Source organism: Atta colombica, unplaced genomic scaffold (genome assembly GCF_001594045.1).
Source record: "Atta colombica isolate Treedump-2 unplaced genomic scaffold, Acol1.0 scaffold314, whole genome shotgun sequence".
Taxonomy (NCBI): Eukaryota; Metazoa; Arthropoda; class Insecta; order Hymenoptera; family Formicidae; genus Atta; species Atta colombica.
This window is the reverse complement of record NW_017259420.1, coordinates 40,702-59,835: the sequence shown is the minus strand read 5'-3', so window position 1 is coordinate 59,835 and position 19,134 is coordinate 40,702. Positions and strand designations below refer to the sequence as shown.

General features: G+C 38.2%; 2 protein-coding genes across 2 annotated transcripts in view; both read left to right on the top strand.

Annotated features, from left to right (window-relative positions):
- Window positions 1–13,495, top strand: part of LOC108690331 (mucin-5AC) — a 13,991-nt gene extending 496 nt beyond the window's left edge. The window contains exons 2-6 of the mRNA XM_018197569.1: window position 1,060; window positions 6,716–6,855; window positions 7,511–7,793; window positions 8,422–13,056; window positions 13,133–13,495. Coding sequence (XP_018053058.1) covers window position 1,060; window positions 6,716–6,855; window positions 7,511–7,793; window positions 8,422–13,056; window positions 13,133–13,495 — 5,422 coding nt within the window. The remainder of the gene's footprint in view (window positions 1–1,059; window positions 1,061–6,715; window positions 6,856–7,510; window positions 7,794–8,421; window positions 13,057–13,132) is intronic.
- Window positions 13,496–14,835: 1,340 nt separating this feature from the next.
- Window positions 14,836–18,405, top strand: LOC108690330. Its single transcript, XM_018197568.1, has 4 exons — window positions 14,836–15,029; window positions 15,627–16,178; window positions 16,480–16,725; window positions 18,033–18,405. The coding sequence occupies exons 2-4, from the start codon at window positions 16,158–16,160 to the stop codon at window positions 18,336–18,338; spliced, it is 573 nt and encodes a 190-aa protein (XP_018053057.1). The 5' UTR covers window positions 14,836–15,029; window positions 15,627–16,157; the 3' UTR covers window positions 18,339–18,405.
- Window positions 18,406–19,134: the final 729 nt, after the last annotated feature.

Sequence of the window (19,134 nt, the reverse complement as noted above, 5' to 3'; positions counted from 1 at the left end):
AAAGGAGAGAGAGAGAGAGAGAGAGAGAGAGAGAGAGAGAGAGAGAGAGACCTCGGTGTCTCTACATCGTGCCGCGCATATACTACTGTTACATGTCGAAAAGTGGTACATTCCGGTATACATCGAGGAATATATTTCTCAAGTTTTCACGCGCACGACACCGCCGCGCCGGCCAGTCGGAGTATCGCGTGAGATACACGTCGCTTCGCGCGATGAACCTCGATCTGTCCGTCTAAGATTCGTCCTCTCGACATTTTCGCAACCTCGTGAAATGCGGCCGAGAAGATACCACGCAACATCGTGACTACCAAAGAATAGTAGATGGAGCAGATCTAGACCGGTTTTCCCAGCAAATGAGAATGGATTGAAATAAATTGAAATGGATTCAGATTTTCAGAAATATTGATTCACGAATGTTAAAATGAAATGCTTTTCAATCCTGAATGCATTTTTATTTATTTATAGGAATTGCATGGAGCAATTCCATCTCTATGCCTTTCAATCTAAAAATAATATTAGCTTTTTCTGTGCACAACACACACATTGTGAATACTGTTCAATTCAAAATTTTGAATAGGAAATGCAGTTTTTCAATCCAATTGCATTCAATTGAATCTAATTGAATCCAATTGAATTCAATTAAATCCAAAAAAAAGTATTCATTATTTAAAATACGCATTCGGATAGAAAAAAATTTCAATCCATTTTAATCCATTCTCGTTTGCTGGGTAAATCTTAACACTGTTGTATTTAAGATACTTTTAAAAGCCAGCAAACGAGAATGGATTAAAATGGATTGAAATTTTTTTCTATCAAAACGTGTATTTTAAATAGCGAATATATTTTTGGATTTGCAGATACGAAAAAATTTCCTTGGACGTTTCGGTTTACTTCAAACCATCTTCAGCAAGTTGTGAAAAATTTCGTCGATGTCTTATAATATAAAGTTCGTAAATGTTGAATAAGTAATTCTTGTCGATGTCTTGACAAATAGTCTAATGTTGGAAAGATATTCTACGTGAGACCAGAGGATGAATATATCCCTATCCCTAGGTTGAGAGTTGCTAAAGTTATCTCTTTACTGTTAAGCCAAATGACTAACTGAAGAATGCAAAGTAATTAGTTGCGTGGTTAGTTGCGACGAAATTTTTCACAACTTGCTGAAGATGGTTTAAAGTACACCGAAACGCTCAAGAAAATGTTTTTGTATCGACATAACTAATGTCACTTTTAGAAGTGTTCTTAAATTTCATTAAATTTTAAGTTACACAATTTGAACTTAATTTCATTACATTAAATTTAATATATTTATAATTAAAAAGTATATTTGTGTACATAAACATAAAATTTAATGTATTTTTTATGAAAATTTATGAAATTTAATGTACTTTTTATAACATTTTATTAAAGGTACATTAAATTTCATAAATTTAATGTACACGTTCATTACATTTAAGTAATTACTATAACTTAATTTTTAGTTAAATCATTCATTACTTTTAATTTCGTTCATCACCACGAGTGAGCTTCATTTACATGTAAAGGAAGCTCGTGGTTACATTTCTAACAGTGATAAATTACGTGAATTAATTGAATTCTTTGCATATAACTGCGCACAATTTCCACAGCCAATTTCCGCGCTGTGATTGTCGCTCTTATTGCCCATGTATTTTTCATTATTATATTCTAAAAGTACAAGTTCTGTGGTCAATATATCGTCACTTAGAACTTACAGCTTACGACTTACGGCCTCTTAAAGTTGTGAACTTAAGCACAGTTTTAATTGACCTATAACATTTCGAGACTGTATTTAAGACGATCCTAGATATAAGAAATTATAATGTCCTAAAGTGTTCGTGCGAGAGAAATACGATTACCAAGTATCGACCCGATCCTTTCAACTCGCACGGTCGAATATAAAATGAGGTACGATCGCGCGTAAGCGTGAAAGATCCCCGACACTTCACGCGTCGATTAACATTCCAATTATGAGGTCCGATTATAATTCGCCATTCAGAGAAGACGGCGATATTACGCCAGCCGTTTCAGGACGATGCTCCCTTGGGAGCAACGATTCCAGGCTTATACGTAATCTGGAATGTTAGCTCAGCCGAGCGTGACACCTCTGCCATACCGCTGGAGAATCTCTCACGCACCTGAGAATTTCTCGTAGGTGCACCGGCGAACTTGCATTTCTTTTCTCTCTCTCTCTCTCTCTCTCTCTCTCTCTCTCTCTCTTTCTCTTTCTCTCCTATTTCTACCTGATCATTATCGCGTTCGCGTACGCGCCGAAGGGAGTTACGTTCCCCACTGTCGGAATTGCAACGAGAATCGAACGAAAGCTGGAAATAATCACGGATCTCTTGCCGGTGAACGGAAATGAAATTTCAGACCGATATCGAATCGGTCCACCTACGAATTCGATCGTAATCGTCGCGCGAGGCGATATGAGAACTTGTGAGAACGGCGGTGTCGAGGAAATAGGTCGGATTTACGGAGTGAAATATCGGCGCTCGTTCTCGCGTTCCCCTTTCCCGTGCCGCTCCTCCCGGGGGGATCTCCCTCCCCCTCCCCCCTTCTCCTTCCCCTCTTGGTCGACGTCAAATTTGTCGATAGGTAAACCGTTGGATAAACCTTAATCCGGCCTGGTGCGGTACCGTTGTCTTGATAAACAGTGGGTTACGGATGGACAGTCGTGCAAGTGGGACGGCTGTTTATTAACCCGCGCGTGTTCGACGTTCACAGAAAACTTCAAGCAGACGTAGAGTCGCGTGAAGAAGCGAGAAAACGGGTTTCTCGCGGACGAGTCCGTCCGTCTCCTCGACAGCGTGATCGCTGTCAAACTTAAGTCTATCGTTTTTCGCGGTTTCACCTCACTCTGTTGTAACCTCAGAGCGGCAATCATGTATAATTTCTTCTCTACACGGAAAGAACGGTTTTACTGAATTATTTAAAAGTTTAGCCGGATAGAGATCTGAAAATAATTTTGTTCAACTATTAAAGTAATTACGAAATCTCAAGCATGACGAACGATATGACGCAAAAAGTTTGAACATTCTAAGCAATCAATTTGAGCGTTCTATATAATTATTTTGATGATTCTATTATATTATACAATTATTTTCAGATTTGTATCTAATTAAATTTTTAGATATTTCAGCAAAATTATCCTTGCTGTATAAAAATTAGTTAGATACAGATTTAAAAATAATTTTGTTGAATCGTCGAAATAATTATATAGAAATCTCAAGCATCCCAGATAGCGCAGATGCAAAAAGAATTCAATTGTCATCAATTTAGAATTCATTTTCAAACTTAAAAAAAATCCTTTTTCTAAACAATTCTGAAGAGAATTCTTTTTGCATCTGAAAATGAATTCGGAATTGATGACATATTTGAATTTTTTTGAATTCTGGGATGATGATTGGATATTTTAGCAATCAATTTGAGCGTGTTTTTATTTTGATAATCCAAAAAATTTATTTTCAAATCTGTATACAGGATGTCTCTAAAATCCTCCATCCTGAGCAGATCTTAAATTAAACTAAACCGAAAAGTCCTCTACTATTTTGCAATTTTCACAATGGTTAACGAGATATTAATTATATAAAAAAATCGCTAAATATTAGTTTTCAATAATTTTTTACTCAAATACTATATCAATTTTACAGAAAAACAGCAAGAGATAAAAATTGTTCATTTTCTTCTTATAAAACTCTGAGAATTTTTTCAGAATTTTTTAATACTTAAAATAGTATTTTCTCATGGTGATAAAAATAAGAAAATGCAGTACTAAAAAGTTGATAAAAAATTCTGAAAAAATTCTTAGAGTTCTATAAGAAGAAAATAAATGATTTTTGTCTCTTGCAGATTTTCTCAGAAGTTGATAGTATTTGAGTAAAAAAATTATTGAAGAACAATATTTAGGAACTTTTCGTAATTAATATTTCATTAACCATTGCGAAAATTACAAAATGATAGAGAATTAAATTTTTCGATTCAGTTTAGTCCGCTCTACCTGTTCAGGATAGGTGATGTCGAATTTTAGGGACATTCTGCATAATTAAATTTATAGATATTAGCAAAATTTTTCATTTTTTTTCGCATGCGATTGTCGCATCGTAACGATCTCCTTCCACTCGCTCGATGAAAGTCGAAGGGGACATGTCCGAAATTTATTCTGACCGAGCCGCCGCCGAGGACGGCGATTGATTCGCTTATGAATGAGTTGCGTAAAGAATGAGTTGCACGCGGTTCGATCGTGAAAGATGCGCTCGCGCTCGCGCACTTCACGTGACTCGATATCAGAATAAATCAGAATAAATCAGCGAATTTAATTGATTGCGAATTTAATTTCCAAGAGATGAATTTCCCCAAAATCCCTCGTTTTCGCGACGTTCCTTGATCCTCGCACGACTCGTCGGTTCTTTCTCAATTTCATACGTCACATACGCGACTCATTCGGTCGATGTACCGTTAATCGACGTGAATCGTCGGCCTGGCTTACGCGTATACGTTTGTCGTTTGAGAAAAATTTGCAGGCTTTCTCTCCCTCTGCTGATGAGATCTTCGGGTGAGATTCATAGAAACGATGTTGAATGACGAAAGTCAATGCGACAGAAGAAAGGGGGGCGGGAAGAGGAGAACAAGATCCGATCACTGATAAAATTCTAGACGATTCTAATTAATGATTGTACCCTCGGAATCGTAGACGATCTACGCTCGATAGAAAAAAATGCTTGCGTACGTGAATCGCGCGGTCACCTGTTTCCGCGTAATTCACTCCGTCCATCGGACGCGACGGCGACGTCTCTCTCGCGAGAGAGGAGAGGCGAGAGAGGCCGAATCCTTTCTCTGTCTTACCCTCCAGGAGTGCGGTCTTCCCCTCCTCCTTATCTCTTCTGTTTCTTGTTCCGCTGCGCTCGTACCAGCCAAGGATCCTACCTTGCAGTACGTGTTTATCCAGGGTACAAGACGGCAGAAGAAGCGGAGCAGACGAGAGTGCCGTAGGAAGAGGACCGCCCGGCAAAGTCGTGTCAAGCGCGAGCACGGAGCGGAGCGGAGCGGAGCGGATATACTTACAAGAGGGAGCGAAGTACGCGAGAAAGGGCCCTGCGGATAAGAAAAGGGAGGAGTTTCACGGAACGCGCTCCGTAATCATCGCTGAGGTCGCTACACCGGCGAGTCTGACAGCAAGGTCGACCGCAAAATAGTCTCAACTGCTAAACGTCCTTGATCCCTTAACGAAGAAGGGAAGAAGGGAACGAGAGAAGTGAGACAGAGAAGGCAGACACGAAGGAGCAGAAAAGGGGAAAAGGGATCGACTGGCGCGTTCTCGCACGAGGGAATCGAGCACCGAGGGATCGCCTCAAATACTCGTCAAACGTCCGACGTTTTTCTCTTATTTTACCGCCGAGTATCGCGAGTTCGCTGACTGTCACGTCTGTGGTGTCGAGCAACTAATCATCGAGTTGTTGCACCGGAGTCATTGACGGGGATCGCGTCTCCTCTCGACGGGATTAAATGACATTTCCAGGGAGTCTACCTTTGCTTGTAAAGTGTGAGTGCAACTTAAGGAATTGCGCGATAACCTGTCTACTTTTGCGCGTCTTTCGAATGTTTTGAGATTACAGATTATGTGGGAAGAAAGGAAAGAGAGAGAAGAATTAGACGTCTGGTTTAATACTCGCGATTATATTATTGAGATATATGGAGATCTTCATGAATCCAAAACGTGTTTAATTGTGAGATCAACCCTCAGATTTAGGCATTGAATCGATGCGAAGCATTGGAGGTAACTGGGCAATGTAAAACCGGTTACCGATATGTAACAACCAGCAAAAAAATTGGAAGGTTCGGTGACCTATCTCTCTTTCCTTTCGTCATATTCTTTTAATTCTCACTCTATCATGTCGCGTTATTTGGCTAACTCGTTTACGTGTACGGATCTTGGTAATGCGTAACCGTTTTATTTCTCTTAGACTCACTTTTTTTAAACTCTCCACGATTTATCCAGTCAACATCAATTAAAAGTAACATATTATAATTGACAGAATATATGCTTGCGTTCTTTTACCGATTAACTCAATATTTGCAACCGATTATGAATATGAATCATAAATTGCAATTGCTAGATACAATTATATAGATGAAGACTAACTACCAACAAAACAGAACAAATTACAAAAAAGAAGGAATTATATTGTTACGAATTATTATTGTTATTGTTAATAACAATAAATGAAGAATCTACGACCATCATTATGTATTAGCGTAACTATAAGTTCAGAATTATATTCAATCAATATAATAAATTAATTTATTACGTTTAATTTTCCAAACATTGCAAATACTGAACATGATCTGACAAAAAGGATCTCGAAATGTCTGAACAATTTCAAATATATTAAAATTTGGCTCGTAGCCGTTATTGTTGATTTATTTAAAAGAAATATATGTCAAATATATCAATGTTATAATTTCGCACTTAACTGTTATGTAACGCTATGTGTTAAATTACACTCATATTGTTGAGTGCGACATTATAACATTAACGTTATGTTACTTTTAATTTGAGTTGACTGAAAATCATTTTTCGATTCAAAAACTTCGGTATTAAGGATGCTATTAAATATTAAAGAAAATAAAAAACAAGAACTTTATACAGGAATATAACTGCAATTCTCAATCTCCGATTATGCTTCCGTTTTCAGAGAAATCAAGAATTATCATGTCGCAACGATTGCGCTGGCTACTGCCGGCATTAATTGTGTCTTGGATGAGCCTACAGTTAGGTGTGGCTTTACCAGCTCATAACGAACATTCGCACGTGTCTGCGGATACGTTTGATCCTAGGTCAGTATCACGCTACAGATTCCATTAAATTTTTGGTTAAATTGCGCGTCGCACGCGTACACGTGAAATAAATCGTTACGTTAAATCTGTTCGGTAAATGCTGATTTAGAACGCGTAATAATGCATCAACATAATCAACACGATTCCATTAACGTGGATATAAAGGTATGAGATAATACGAACAGTAGATTCAGATAAAAATCGCGCCTCGCCTGGGAAAGACAGGATGGAGAATGCGGAAGAGAAGATGAATGAAAAATATGGTCTGCTCTTATTAGAGACCGTGGTTTAGTTCCCGTGCTGTCAGACGGTCTGCTGATCTTAACGAGCGAGTTAATTAGGAAAATTGCGTGCTCGCATTGAACCTTCGTTCTTATCAGTCTGATCAGTAGATTTCTCGTTGTGATACACCATCGTTGTTGTAGTTCTTTATCGGGATCACTTAAATTCAAGAAACAAGCTCGTTGAGAAGTAAATGAGAAAATCTCCATGTGAGAATGAACGAATAGATACACCGCCGGTCTGTCTCTTATGTTTATTACATCTCGATGTTACGTACGTCGCGTTCAATTTACGTTTAAATTCTTAGATTAAAATTTAATCGAAATGGCAGGGTCTATGATAATATTCTGGGCGTACCTTCGTACGTTTACAGCACGGCCACTTCAACAATTATCCATCAGTATGGACGCGCGCATCATTCTCCGAACGGCAAAAACGAGACGCAGTCCAGCCACAAACTGGTCGCCTCTCCAGCCGGACTTTTGCGGCCCGACAAGTTTCAGTTTTATACTTATGACGACAAGGGCGATATGATTACGCGGCAGATGACCGCTCAGGAAATTCAAGGTCTTATCGCGTCAGGTGGGACAGATCACATCGCGATGGACAGACAGGAGCCTCAAAAAGCCGATGATGTCCTGACGGGCGGTAAAAAGGTCGGTTCACCGTCACTTGTTTCACATCTTTTGTCTCTTGTCTAGTATCATAAGGTCTGTTTTTTATTCTTGCACTTTTATTCTAGACTGCATTAATCGGAATCTACAATAGGTGTTTTAAGCCTTAAACCATAAAAAATTGACCAATTATAATCGAATGCGAAGAGAATAATTGATTATGATTCGTCCATTTTTTCCGACTTAAGGCTTAAAAAATCTATTGTTGATTCGGACTTTCGCACTTTTATTAATTAAATAATTAAAAGTAATAATTAAATAATTAAAAAAGTTTTTAAATAATTAATTAACTTTAAAGCGAAGGATAACAAATCAGTATAAATATCGTATGTTTGCATTTTTGTATGAATTTAGATTTCAAATTTATTTTACTAATCACGTTACATATTTTTATTTTAAATAAATATTTTTCGCGCAAATTTCTTGTTTCGCTGTTTTTGATAATTCAATATTAATAAAAAAAAGTATAAGATCGATTGTACAGATTTATAAAAATATTAGATTATATTTAGATATAGCAACGAAATAAATAAGAACGAGCGGTAGGAATTAACGGAATAGTCACACCTTTTCGTTTACAGATTTAACACATTCCATGTCGCATTTCCAGGTCATGGATGTGGTACAAAAGGTACAGAACGTGTTAAAGAGCGCACTCGATAAGCCACCGACTTTAACGGGTTCAATACCGAAGATTCCGGAACATGCCAACGTTGAATGGAGCAATATTCTGCCTTCAATTCTATCTGGTGAGACAGACTCGATTCCCCCGAACAGCGATTCCAGTCAATTGTCGCACAAACTGACAACAGAGAAGGTAGAAGCTGAATCGACATCGAAACATTCGACAAAAAAACCTGCGACGTTGGACGTTCAGACAAATGCGTACGCTGGTTTTACTAATAACGTGCAAGAGAAACCTTATCAAGATCATCACTCGCAGCAAACGGCGGTTACCGAGAAACCGATGATTCCAGTTCCAGTTATTACCCTAACGGAACAAAAATTGTCCACGTTACAATCCGCCGTTACCGAAAGTCCCGTCTTCCAAATAGTCAGCGTAATTCCGGTCGAGAGTGCTGGGATTAAGGAAAGTCAGACCGATCCGTCTACAGCTGATAGCAGTGCCGCGAGCAGTTCGACGATCCAGCTGTCTACTCAGACCGAGGAAAGTCAAACGGAACAATATGTTGAATTAACTCTATCAGAGGTACCTAAAGAAACGACGTTCCCGCAACTAACGAGTTTAGACATGTATCCCGTAAGTATCACGACGAAGCAAACAACGACTACGAATAACAAAGTCAGTCAAGGAATAAAAACTTCGGGAACTTACTCGATGACTACGCCAGGAGTATCAACGCATTTCTCCTCCACGAAACAGACCGTAACGCACGGTGGATCCAGCGAATTGACGACCGACAAGATCTCTCCCTCGAACATCAGTTACATTCTTATACTGAGCAAGAACAATACGAACGAATCCGACGATTCTTCATTCGCATCTAGCGTTACAAAAGAACCTCAAACGAACGGGACATACAATGACATAATAATCCCACAAACCAGTACCCTCGCTACCCTAGTGCCGATTTCCCACGCGTCTCCGAAACCCGAGGAGGCATCTAACGTACTGCACTCACCATCTACGCTCGCTTCCGTTACGAGAATCAAGGCCCCGACTGTCTCGACGTTGCATCATTATCTCAGCGAAGGCTTCTCAACGGTTACGAAAGAGTCATCAAGCCCGATTACATCGACTTATTTTAATCCTCTGCCGACCGACATTCAATCCTTGGCACCGATAGAACCGTTACCCACGCAGTTAATCGATTCCTTCTCAAGTGTAGTAAATCAAGTTTCGGAAGTGAAACCACCCGTCCTGCCTCTCTCGTCCTCATCGAACGAAATGCCGAAGCTACCGATCATGAATATTAATTATGAGCAGAGGCGTAACGTGTCCGAGGTAAACGAAAAGAATAGCAGACCTATCATTAATACGCAAACTCATGAAACCTTTACTACCGAAATTCCGTTGCGAGACACTACTACCAAGTTCGACTATTCCATCACTTATCGGCCTGTCAATACAGTGGACAGAGAATCAAGCACGAGCATTTTCGAGGATTCTAGAATCAAAGCGACGACATCGACAGCTTCGATTGGAGTCGAAACGACGAGTAATAGAATAACAAGCAATAATTTACCTACAACGCCAGCTGGACTTAAATCGACTCAAATCCATGTAGAGGTTTTGGAATCAACAGCACCATCTTCATTCGTTCAGCTCGAGAAGACTCATGCTACAGCCGCTTCTTTGCCGGCAAGTCAGACTGAAAGTCCTACGACTTTTGGAAATATCACCGAAAGAATTATATCAGAAAAGACTTCGACTACTTCATTTTTGAATTTAATTGATACTAAAGCAGTTGCGTCTGAAACTGTAACTAAAACGCAATCAACAACCGCGTCGATCGACACAAATCTATCTTCAAATAAGCCTATGACAACTAATGAAAATTTCGACAACACTCTCGCTAATTTGAATTTAAGCGATCCAGTGTCTGCCATTGACAAAGTAATAAGCATCGTACCACTACCGTCCAGCACTCCCACAATAAAGATTGATTTACCTGATAACATATCGAATTTCGTTGGTGAAATAGCTGGCGATATTGCAAGTGGCCTTATCGCTGGATTTCCAACGACAAATGTATCGAATTTATCGACTATTGAGAAAGAAAAAATCGAAAATGTCACTAAATTACTTGAAACGGAAAAAAATGTTACGCAATCGACGCAAGAGATATTAATGAATCCAGTTCAAAACGGTACATTAATTTACAATACTTCAACGCAGACTAAAGAATCAAATGATACTCTAGAACCAATTAAATTGTTAAGCATTAATGAGAGAATAGACGATTCCACGAAAACATCTTTATCATCGCCAACAAATAAATTCACAAATGTCAATGGTGAATCAAAAGTTGCTATTAAGCAGAACGCAACAACCGTGGAAGTCGTTAGCGTAATTCCTGAACAGACGACGATGACAACGATGACAACGATAGATGTTGGTATTCGATTGCCAGGCGTCAACAAAACACTTAATACAAATAACAATCAGAAGAAAACGGAAATAAAGGAGAAGATAAAAACGACTGAAACACCTATTGTGAGGACAGACTTAAGTCCCGAACTATCTAATCAGTTATCCGTAAAAGTTGCGAATGATATCAAAAACTCAGGACACGTGAAAAACAGTTCGAAAATAGAAGCATTAAACGAAAAGAACGATTCCTTCGCAAATGCTTTAATAACGAAGGAGACTGTAGTGATTCACTCTATTAACGATTCGAGTTCCGAGTCGAGTTCACAAGCATACAGTGACGTCACAACGGACATCTCTGTTTTGAATATTACGTCTGATGCTATTGTGTCAAATAGAAATTCTACCGATTCTACACTTTCACAAAATCCAAATCACGTTACTAGTACAGCTGGCTACAAGAACAAAGATAATATCCAGAATAAAGAGGATAAAAAGAACAATGAATCTTCTTTTATATCAATTAAAGAGTATACCAATAGCTCAATAAAAATAACGCAAAACTCAACGAACGATGCAAATGAAAATAAGGGGAATATTTCTCGACCTGATAACTCTGTCAATAATACGTCAAGTCAGATTGACAAAAATGTGATGCAGACCACGTCAATGGTCAACGCATCAATACAGAACGACGAGCATTCGAATAACACGGAGAGCAAGACTGCCTCTTTGAAACATTCCGAGAGTTCGCCGAAGCCGGATATGATACGTTTGCAAACGTCGACGTCACCGTCTAGTGTTCCGATCCGTCAAACGTCAAAGTCTGATTTCAAACCGTCGGAGAAGCCCGACGTTACGAAGACTGATGCTGATGTAAACACGGAGGACAAGTGGACGCTTATATCACAACAGGCTTCGCCAGCCATATCGAAGCTTCCAAAGCCGCCGAAATTGTCGAAGCCGCTGCAGAGGAAACCAGTCAATCACGCCCAGACGTTACCACCTTCCAACGACTTGAATTCCAACGATAGCACTCACGTTCGTTCTCCAGGAATCGAAGCGCCGGCACATCAACAAGAACAACCACAATCCTCGACACAGTCCTTCCTACCGCTGGATGTGTCTCAGAGTGCAATCGGCTTAGACGCTACCATAAGACACACCAGCACCGATATTATAAATTTTGCCAAGCTATGCAACGAGTTGGCCTTCAATTTCTGGGTAGCCACTAATAAGGGTCTGAGCACCGCGAGGTCGTTGGCACTCTCGCCGTTCGGTATGACCAGCTTACTGGCGATGATCTTCTTAGGTGCTCGCGGTCCGACATCCGATCAGATGAACGAAGTACTCGGTCTGGATGATGTGGCCACGTTCAATCCACACTTGGTTTTCCAAAACATAACCGACGCGGTAGGTTTAGCTCGTGGCCAGGGTATCGCGAACGCTGCCTTCGTCCGCGAGTTGTTCGCTGATAAGATGAAGGTCAGGAAACTTATGCCCTTCTACAAAGAGCAGGCCCAACAATTTTACGAGGGTCTCGTGACCGAAGTGAACTTCGCCACCATTAGCGATCTCGTGCGCAGAAGAACGAATCTGCTGGTTAGGAAACAGACTGGCGGCAGAATCAAGGACTTCGTTAAGACGAATACGGTGCCGCTCAGATCACCTTTGGCGGCGCTCTCCGCCAATGTATTTCAGACCGATTGTAATAGCAGTCTGACAAGTTCCGTTGGTAGGGACGGCGAGTTGTACTTTGCCGTTTCGCCGGCTGTGAGACAAAGGAAACTCGTACCGGTCCCAGCTACAACTTGGCGATCGGGTGTCTTAGCCGGCTATGAACCTAGTATCGATGCCACAGCAATCGCTCTTGGAGGTAGCGACAAATTGGTTTCGACGATCTTCGTGTTGCCGGGTCAACAGGGTCACACCGCACCCGGCGATACTCTGGATCGTCTGGAGCAGCGTCTCGTCAGAAGTGCGTTTCGCGATGGAGCCTGGAACAAGCTTCTCAAGGTTCTCATACTGAGACACGGTCTCGAGTTGCAAGTGCCTAAATTCAGTCATAGATCCGTTGTCAACGCGACTGCTGCCTTGAAGAGGATGGGCCTTGATGAGCTCTTCTCGGGCAACGCCGATTTTAAGGGTATCAACGGCATAGGTCATCGTCTTCACTTAGCCGACGTGTTACAGGTACATACATTTGTCTGTTCTATATCCAATATGTATATATGATAATGCTGCTTATAATCATGAATTTTCTTCGCAGATGAATTTATTCAGCACCTGTGGCGACGAGAATATTCTTAACGGTCGACATCACGTGGAAACGTATCCCGCCAGTCCATTAAGAAGAAACGTTGAACGACGAACGGAGGACGATAATTTCGGAAACACTGCTGAGGAGAATACAATGAGATATGGCATATTGCCGCAAGAGGACAATATAGATTCTTATGCAGAGCAATCGCGCACGGTTCTGTACGGATTCTACAGAGAGGAAAGGCAGCTCTCGGGCTCGTTGGAGAGACCAAGGTTGAAGCTTGATAGACCCTTCTTATATTTCGTTCGACACAACCCTTCCGGTATAATACTTCACATGGGACGTTTCAATCCGCGATTACTTCCCTAAAGTAGGGCCTATCATCTTCTATCGAATGCCATTAATTCGATCCTGTTCCTTCTATTCGACATTTATATCCACGAATTTTTGTACAATCGAGGAAAACGACTCTCGTTATAATTGCTCAAACGATTCGTTCTCTATTAGTCGAGCGACTCAACGCGACATGATGTCGTGGCCCATTTTTTCTGAACAATGAAGGTAGGACGTGTATTTGGCATGTTCTAGAAAATTTGTAAACAATTTTGTTTAGAGTTATTACCTATTAGTATCTTCATCGTCTTCACTTAGAAATAAGAAATTAGCGCGATATCGTATTCGCGGCACATTAATATATGTCGAACGGACCTGGCATTGACATAGATCTTATCATTTTATATTTAGGGAGTGGTTAAACGCATAAAAATAACAGACTGAAGAACGGAGAAGAGAAAAATGGTACAAAAAGAGAAGATCTTAATCGCGGTCCAAATGATCATCATCATCATCATCATCATTATTATTATTATTACACTTCTTTTTTTTTTATATACAAGTATAAAAATATAATTATTTTTAACGCGATCGCCAGCGAATGTTAAACTTTTATCGAGAATCAATAATTTATTTGGACCCTGATTGACATTATACGCATCTTTTTTTTTTAATATGATTAACAATTGTGATATGTAACTGAGCGTTGAATTTTTTTGTACATTTCGTAGATTAATCTGTTAGGACACACACATTGTATGTGAAAAATGTTTCGATGTATTTTTTTCTTAACAAAAAGACTTGATGTCGAACGGATGATGCGTTGAATAAAAGCAACATCTCTCGTTCGTTCTGTCATTCTTAAAGGTAAACTCCAAGCTGGCTTTTTGGGCATTACCGTACTTGTGAGAACACAAGATAAGAAAACTGCGTTGATATCGCGCAACCTACCATAAATAATATGCGAACTGTCTTTCCCAATACGGACAACTCTGAAATAGCGACTGATATTCGGATTGTAAAATATATCGCAATATAGAATATATAGCAAATGGCGAAAATTACATTGTACCTGCTGCTATAAATATTTACATCGACATGATCTTTGATATATCACAAACGTAATCATGATTATGTCAATTTATATATATGTATATATTTATATATACACTCCGTGTATTCCGTGTACGACTTATCTAATGTGTTCTATTGCAGAGGGTTTTTTCATACTTTAGAAAATTTAAACTGTTTACGCATATCATCTCGTTATCTGTGTTAAAATGGTACACGTCATTGTTAGATGATAACCACGCTGAACGGCATTGAGGGGATCTGCATTCGCTTATCGCGTAGTTATCGTTAAGTCGTCGTAAAGGTAGAAACTTATTGTTTTTCAGTTTTTAACGCTGGTGAAACACTGGCTGAAACTGACTAAAATTGCCTCAATTCTACTTGGAACTGCAATTGCAACAAACACAAGCATTCTTCGTTACAATGCACTGGGTGATCGTCATAACGCATCGAGAGTGATCAGGAATAATCACGAGTTTTTAATGTATTGACATACAAGGTACGCGATCGAGTGACAAATATATATCTCGTTCGCGATTTTACTGTCTGATCCTAACAAACATTCGCCACAATTGAAGAGAGATCCTGTAACAGAATCTAACATAGAAAAGTATATTCTAATTTTTCCTATATACTATCTCACTCTAACTATATTTCATTTTACAATCTTAATTTTTAGTACCCACAATGATTTTTTGATTCTTAGTACACGATGAGTCATTCATGTCCTGGATTAATTTTTATCACTTTAATAAATATACAAAAATTATTGAGTGATTTTTACATATACTTTAACATCTTTAGAAAATATTTGTAAGGTGTATTTAAAAAAAAATATTGTAACTCTCTAATTACTTGGTGTTTTTAGTTTTTCGAAGAAAAAAGTGTGCAGGAATGACCCAATCGTGTGTATTAAGGTTATAAAATGAGGTAGTATAAGTTATAAAATGAGGTAGTATAAGTTAAAGACAGGAAAGAAGTATACCGTTTTTCTTGAAGTGATAAAATCACCTGGATAAAATCACTTGTGGCCAATCTCTATTATAGGACTCTAATCAGAATATTCTATATTCTAACCGTTAAAATAATTTTCCAGTTTTATCGCTCGCAAACGGCAATTTGCGTGTGTTATGCAACTTGCAGGAAGTTGCATCAAGGACTGAGTTGGATTTCTCACTGATACTCATGTATGTATTAGTGTTTTGTTCCAACGGAACAAATTCAAGCGTTCGGAACAGAAGCGTTTGGATAAACGATGGGTTGATACGAGTTTAAATACTTTCGTTTGCGTTCAGATATCGCTGATCCGTTACGCAACGTTAGTGCGCTTTAAAACAATATGAACACCTTGCTTCGAACAGTATACGATGCTTTACAAATCTGTACAGGTTCAGTACACAAAAATCCAATCGTATTACCGATTATTAATATATTGCCTTAATAATCAAGTTTTCTAAAAATACATCCACGTTAAGAAGATACGAATGAGATGTGAAAAGCAACACTTTGTGTATCAACTCCGGGATCATTATCATCGTAAATAAGTAGTATACACTTGCGATAAGCCGTGTAGATTAATAACTAACTGCGAGGAAGAAATTTCCCTTTCCGACTGTCTCATATCAAGATGTTTTTTCTGATCCTGTTGGTATGTATACCGCCTTACTGATAATTTAGTATTCGCTGGGCGATTATCCATTACAATTTGACACGATAATTTTACGCTTCTAATCGGCGGTGATTATCAGCGTTCGTTTGCCGATCGCTGTCGAGATCTTGGACTCTTTGTTTAAGCTGCTTATTGTTATTCGTTGCTACGAAAGCACAGAACCGCTACTATCGAGGGAGTAAAAGTAGACACCTCAAGCACGCGTTTCGTCTTACAATTAGACGGGGTAAATCCATGTGACTCGAAAGTTATACATATATCTATAATGCGACTTATTCAGGATGCGGATTGCTCCGGCCGCATGTTGGCTACTATCCTGGTCGCATGGGTAACAACAGCAATGATAGCCTCGATATTACTGCAATGGGAACACATGTGGGTTGTTTTGGTAATATTGACGTTACTTTTCTTCTTGGTTTGTGGATATACCGTTTACACCGTGAAAAGAACTCACGCGAGAATTCTGATCGAACAACAAAGAGCAGCGATTCGGACTGTCTCGGACATTACTACCAATCGCAGACAGGTACTAATTTATTATTTTCGAACAATCGATTTTGAATTTTTAAATATCTTTCAGGGGTCTTAAGGTGAAGTCCATAGATTTATAAGATAGATGGAGCATTCATATGAGAGAAGCTGAAGACTTGATGGAAAGAGAAAAAAAAATTGCGGAGTAGTTCTCTTCTTTTCTAGTGGTGAATTGATTGATCGCCGCGGCAACCTGGGAAGTGGCCGAGAGCAACGAAAATAGATGTTCAAGAGTTGTCACCTTACGATCAGGCTGATTGGTCCCCCACCGCTCTCTGTAAAAGAGAGAAACAACTGTCTGGAATAGAGCTGTCCTTCAATGTTGTCTTCAGCTTCTCTCATATGAACGCTCCGTCTGTTTTATAAGTCTATGAAATAGTGAAATCACAAGATGCGGAATAGGACTGCGGAATAGAGAATGCATCATTGAAGCAACCAATCAACGCTATTTCGCATTTGATGTTGCGAAATAGAATGCGTCATTGTGTTCGTAAAATCACCTAAATCGTGTTCTTGAATAAACTATTTTGAAAGGTTAAAATAATTTGATGCTAATTGATATGATGGAATCGTGTTTGTTAAGAATGAAACAAAATGAAACAAAATATAAGTGCATAAATATAGATATTAAGATAAAAAAATAATGACTAGATGTGATTTTTGCCTTGTTCACATGATGCGGAAAATGATAGTAAAAATTGCGTTAAAGTAGTTAAAAAAATTGTTATAAGATTGTAAATACAATGTTAATTGTAAAATATTAAATAATAGAAAAGTGATAATTGTTTTTTTATAATTTGATAAATTATATTTCATTTTAATAAGCAAATTATTAACATAAAATTAGTAATGTTTAAATTATATTCATCCTGGATGGGAACTTCAGTGGTGGAAAAGTGCGGAATAGAGTTAATGGGTTGCGCTTCGATAACGTGTGTTCTATTTCATACCGTGTGATTTCACCCTTATTTTTGAAAAATATCACATATGAAAATATTATAATATATGTTACTCTCTAAAACTTTTTAATTATTTATTTACAGTGAATCTCACTCTTAAAGATTGAAAATTAAGTTATTCTTCTTTGTTTAGAATAAAAATCCATTCCAAAAAATTTAAAGAGTAAATTTTCGTGATACAAATTCAAGAACAAATTTCCAGATCTATCTATTAATATATAATCATATATTAGTATAAATCATACACGAAGCAAGTATAATTTTATATAAGATGCAGCACTTCTCAGAGGAATGTCCCAAAGAAAAGGAGTTAAATACATGTCTCCGTGTTCGTATTTTGCAGGCGGAATCGTCAGCGTATGCAGTGCATTCTTCTCCAGATTTACCACCGTCTTACGCGTCTGTGATGACTGTTCAGGGAACATCGAGGTCTACTCAGATGTTAACGACCATCAACCCATCCAGCGAGGATAAATTCGAGAATCCTCCACCGTATTCCATCGTAATTGCATCTATAAATGCGGCGCAAGAGCAAAACGTGGAAATGTCAAGAGAACGGCATGTACCGTCCACAAAAAAAAACGAAGTTGCCATTTTAACTACTTCCACCCTCGCCTCCGTGTCTCAAACGTATCCACAACCGAGATGATTTATAATTAATTAAATTAGTCTTGTAGAAGATACAAATGGGATTCACATTGAAAAATGCTTTGAAAAATGCATTGAAAAATGCAATGAAAAATGAGTGAATGAATGAATTTTTGATATGATCATAATTGAAATTTTTTGTCAATAAAACTATTGTTATCTTGAAGATATCATTAATGATAAGAACTTCAACGAGGAAAATGACCGATTAAAATTTGTTTGAACGATAGAACAAAAGTTATGCGTTTATCGCGGCTAAAAAAAAATTGCAACATATATCTGTTTAGTTTAGAAAATTGTATTTCTATCCGTGATATTTTCTTGGCACACGTAAAATTTTAAACAAATTAAATTTGTATTTCTCGCATTTTTAACAAACAAATTTTCTACAGTGTTATATATTATAAAAATATATTATAAAAATTATTTGTAATTTTTATAGCATTCGCCAAAGTAAAGACTGAAATCAAGTTGTAGCAGCAGTTGACTCTTTTTTTAATGCTCAATATTCAAATAATTAAATTAATATTCAAATATTCAAATAACGCAAGTTCTTTATGAGATAATTAATTCAAAGTAATTATTTTTAAGATGTCTTTGAGACTAAAAAGACGTCTTCAAGACTTTCTGACATAGATATTATACATATAAAATTTATAACAACTAATTTTATGTGCAAAATATAGGCGTTTTATTAATGCAATATTTGTTGCTCTTTTCGTATGTATAGTCTATATAAAGATATGAAATAATAAACAGATAATAGATTGTTGCACTGCGATAGTGTGTCAAGTGCA